The sequence below is a fragment of the Phlebotomus argentipes genome, unplaced genomic scaffold, assembly GCF_947086385.1.
Source record: "Phlebotomus argentipes unplaced genomic scaffold, Phlebotomus argentipes genome assembly contig_3, whole genome shotgun sequence".
NCBI lineage: Eukaryota > Metazoa > Arthropoda > Insecta > Diptera > Psychodidae > Phlebotomus > Phlebotomus argentipes.
Window position 1 is genome coordinate 67488 of NW_026776154.1, and position 5120 is coordinate 72607.

The following is a 5120-nucleotide window of genomic DNA, read 5'->3' on the forward strand; positions in this document are numbered from 1 at the left end:
TACATTTCTTTTCCGCACTCTAAACACAAGAGATGATTAGAGACAGAGCGAATTTTTTAAATGCTGATTTGTTTTAAGCAGCAGCAACTTTAACCAATATTTTTTTAGGCACCCACAGAAATCGCATCGTACAATATGTCCTCAGAAAATAGTTTTATCGATGTCCTCGATGAGACATACTGCGATGAATTGGAATCACGTTCTGAAGTGGACAATCCTTCACATCATCTCCAACCGGCTAAAAAACCATTTGAGACTCCTGTGGGCTTTTGGGGATTGGGCTTTCCACCAACTGCTAGAACTCAGATGGCATCTCCCAATGACCGATTGGCATGGCGCCCCAGAAATAAAGTGTGAGTGCTGTAAAAGCTTGATCATAAACAATCACTTCAATTTTTAGAGATAATAATTAACTATGGATTTAACATATCTATAACAGTGGAATCTTCAGCGGGAAGATTAAGATAAATATTTGAATATTGAACTGGTGAAAATTTATATATCACAATTACAGGTAATGAGAAACCACCAGTAGAACAATTCTTGCTCAAATTTGCAGAAGAAGCCAATCACCTAGAAGAAAATGGTCTAACTGTTGATGGTTCCCAAAAATTTGTTAAAATACGCCTATTTACTTGCGATGGCGAGGCAAAAAATCACATCAAGGGAACAAAGGGTCATAACTCTTTCTATGGATGTCACGATTGTGAGCAGAAGGGTTATCGTAATAGACATACAATGGTTTTTAGTCCTTCTGCCGCAAAGCCTAGAACAGACGAAGATTTCAGATTGCGAAAAAATAAGGAATTTCACAAGAAGAATTTTGTTGACAAGAGACTTCCTGTTGAAAACTTAAATATAAATTTGGCTAAAGACTTCCCTATAGATGCTATGCATGTTGTTGATCTAGGTGTTATGAAAAGAGTTCTTAATTGTATAGTAGAACAGTTACCTAAAGAGCAAAGAGAGGTTTTTTCTGAACAATACGCGTCTCTTGCGAGCACATTGCCATCTGAATTTACAGGAAGACGCACTCGCGCTCTAAAAAATCTAAAGGATTTCAAGGCAGTAGAGTATCGAACTTTTCTTCTCCACACAGGTCAAGTTGTTCTTAAACAATTTCTGAGTAATGAGCAATATAAACATTTTTTATACTTTTCTGTGGGTATACGAATTCTTAATTCTAACAATGCTACCGCAGAATGCATTAATCTCGCTGATGAATATTTAAAACAATTCGTTAAAAAATTCTCAACATTCTATGGCGAAAATCAACGAGTCCACAATGTGCACTGCCTTCTGCACTTGGCGCAACATGTAAAAAATTTTGGACCACTTTATAAGTTCAGCGCGTATAAATACGAAAATTTTAATTATCAGATTACTCAGTATGCAAAAAAGCCATCTCAAATATTAGAGCAAATTGCAAATATGGTTGGACGCAATTGGAAACATCCTGATGCAAAGGAGAAAGATTGCACAGGAGGCTTCAAAATCAGCATGAGAGACAGAGATGCCTATTTTAAACTAAAAGACGGCACAATTTTAAAAGTTCTTGCAATAAACAACAATTCAGTTAAAGGACTCCGCTTCCACAGTGCTCAACCACTTTTCACAGAACCTCTTGATTCAACAGTGATTGGAATTGTTTTATTAAACATAACAGAGGGAAATCCTTGTGAAATTTTGGCATCTGAAATTAAATTTAAATATATTTGTTTACCCTACGCCGAAAGAATTGTTCTGACCCCGCTTCTCGACAAATAGCTTCAGGTAGATTATAAAATTCTGTTCTTAAAACATATGATGAAATAAAGTTAGTTAAATACGTTACTTGAAAAAATGTCTCATATTTGCTTTTTACAATTTCAGAAGCGAGGAGATGAGCGAGAAGCGGACCAAGAACAGAAGCGAGAAGGCGAACGAGATACTGCAGAATGAAGGAAGCCATTCTGATGAGGATGATTCCCAGGAGTTATTCGAGAGACATGGTAATTTTACTGATGATAATTTGTAAAAATTATTTAGATTTTAATTATCTAATTTTTCAGATTCTCCAAGTCCGATTCCCGTGTTGCCGCCCGCTTTCGTGAGTTTCACGGAAGCTGAGGCGGCGGAGATGGCACCTGCCATGGTGAAGATGGCGAAACTTGTTGTGAATATGAACGTTCACATCCAAATGATTCATGATCAGTTAAACAAGATTCTAGAAAAGGTGGATGTAAATGTGAATTCTAACATTAAGGTGTCCCTCAGGTTCCCGATCAAATCGGAAATGGAACTGGAAAAACTTGAAAAAGAACTCGGCCAGAAGGCCGAGTTATACATAAAGGTATTTAAAGCATATATGCCACTGGAAAAAAATTTATCCAGCAGTGGCCTTTCTCGAATTCTCACTTCCGATTTGATCGAGAATTACAATTTTGCAGGCGTGAAGGGGAAGAAATCCTTTCAGACCCTGAAATTATATAAAATACTTTATGAGGCTTGGAAAGATGAATTCAAAGATAAACAAGCCTTTAATTCAAGTATTGTGAAGCAAATAGCGACAGCGCATGTACTGAATAATGTGAGAAAATGTCGCGCGAAGAAGAAATTATAAATTAGTATTTTTTTCTTGAGAAGAGCGGTTTAATTCAATGCAGGAAGTCAATCAGAGCATATTTTTGCATGCGGAATAGTTAAGACTAAATCAATAACTTAAAATTAAGTTCTATTTTTAATTAAAATATATTTAAGGAGAAATACAACATTATTGTTTTGTAATGAGAAAATAAAATAATGTAGGTTAATATAAAAAAAAAATATCAATGTAAATTGAAAGCCTAAACAATTTTTTTTATATTAAAGGTCTAAATAAAAGTCTATTAAAGGTAAATCAGCTTTTGCAATATTCATCGTCGATATAATATGGTAATTTATTTTTTTCTGGGAAAAAAAGATGATTCGAAAAAATGTTAATAAATATTTGATCATGATATATTTCTATTTCAATTAGTAGTGATCTAAAACTAATTGAAATCCTTCATTGTTCATTGAGAAATTGTTATTTCAATTGGAAACGAAATTGTTGAAAATCTTTCTTTAATCAAAACGTAAATCTTTCTTGAAGTAACTATGAAATTCTTTCCTGTATTAAATACAAAAATATTTCTTGAATTCAAAACGAAAATCTTTCTGAAAATAAATACGAAATTGTTTCCAGAAATAACTACGAAATTCTTTCTTGCAATCGAAACGAAAACATTTCTTGTTATAACTACGAAATTGTTTCCTGTAGTAAGTATGAAATTCTTTCTTGCAATAGAAACGAAAAAATTTCTTGATGGAACTACGAAATTGTTTCAGGAAATAACTACGAAATTATTTCTTGCAATAGGAATGAAAATATTTCTTGATAGAATTACGAAATTGTTTCCTGTAGTAAGTATGAAATTATTTCTTGCACTAGTAACGAAACGCTTTCCTGAAATGTCTCGGAGGGCAATTATCCTTTTTTTTTTGTTCGAGGTTTATTGCCCTCCGCGCCCGAGCGTAGGGGCAATAAAAAAAGGGATGATTACCTACCGAGACATTTCAGGAAATTGTTTCGTCGAGGTAAAAGTGAAACGCATCCAATGTAAATTCCCCATAAGCGTTATGGGTCGGAAACAGTTTCTTGAAACCTATACGTAGCGTGTGGAACCGCAACTGGGCAATAGCGCAATCGTTCTGTTGCAAAGTTCGGTGCAGTGGGTAAACACCAAACACACTCCGGGGGAGAAATCCTTATTCCACTGTTGTATTCTCCTCGAGATTGGTGGGCAGTTTGGCCATTGATATTGTTACTGTCCGTACCTGTAATAGGCAAATAAATGATGTTAATGTCCACGATCCTGCTCGAAAGCACGCCGCTCGTAGAAGGCCGATGTTGACTGCTTACTGATGCCGATGAACTCTGCCACAATGCGCACTCCACAATGAAAACTCCACGTGTGCTTGATTAATTGGATTTAATTCACTAGAAACTCTGCTTCCGCTTCTCTTTTTCCTTCCAACAACTAAATTTACTAATAAACTCCCGTTTTACAAATTTTCCTCACCGACTTCTTACAATTTTCCACTACTTTTCTCTTTACAATTTTCACTTCTTTCCCTCCAAATTTCTCTCCATCAAAAGTGCATGTGACCCCAGTTGCGGTTCCACACGCTACGTATTGGTTTCAAGAAACTGTTTCCGACCCATAACGCTTATGGGGAATTTACATTGGATGCGTTTCACTTTTACCTCGACGAAACGATTTCCTGAAATGTCTCGGTAGGTAATCATCCCTTTTTTTTATTGCCCCTACGCTCGGGCGCGGAGGGCAATAAACCTCGAACAAAAAAAAAGGATAATTGCCCTCCGAGACATTTCAAGAAATCGTTTCGTTACTAGTGCAAGAAATAATTTCATACTTACTACAGGAAACAATTTCGTAATTCAATCAAGAAATATTTTCATTCCTATTGCAAGAAATAATTTCGTAGTTATTTCTGGAAGCAATTTCGTATTTATTTCTTGTATGGAATCCAATACAATTAAAATATATATTTTTGTCCAAACGGCAGTGTTGATTATGCTGAATCTGGCCACCTTTAGCACTCTCCGGCGTCATCTTATCCCGGATTCCGTGAAATTTCCCGCGGCTTCATTGTCCATCTGAAAAACGATAAAATTATTAAATTTTACTGTTTATACGCGCAGAATTTAGATCAAATTTTCTCTCAATTTATTTTACAACAGCATAATCAATGCACATTTTGAAAATTCACCAAAATGTACTTAAATAAATGCAATTTTTCTCACCTTATTATCCGATGAAGAACTGCACTCTGCTCGTTCTGCATTCAACCACGACCAGAACTCAACTAAATCGACAACTCAGATGAGTTTTAGTGAAGGAATTTCCCAACATTGCTTCATCCCGACACCCGAGCCTTGTTTTATGACCCTTTTTTCATACTTTGCATTTTCTCTGCCTATTTTCTGTAAAACAGATGTTTTATTGCACTACTTTTCTCCCTCGAGCGCATCATGGAATTTTGAACCGGTTTCAGGTATTACGAGAAACTCTTCCGTAAACCAAACGGAGGCATTT

At 35.7% G+C, this 5120-nt stretch overlaps 1 protein-coding gene across 1 annotated transcript; it reads left to right on the forward strand.

The window, feature by feature from the left end:
* Positions 1-738: 738 nt before the first annotated feature.
* LOC132262568 (uncharacterized) lies at positions 739-1767 on the forward strand. The gene has a single exon (XM_059761869.1). It carries the CDS (start codon positions 739-741, stop codon positions 1765-1767), a length of 1029 nt encoding a protein of 342 aa, XP_059617852.1.
* Positions 1768-5120: the final 3353 nt, after the last annotated feature.

Bases quoted from the DNA above. Each gene is read 5' to 3' on its own strand.
- LOC132262568 (XM_059761869.1), top strand. From the start codon at position 739: ATGGTTTTTAGTCCTTCTGCCGCAAAGCCTAGAACAGACGAAGATTTC.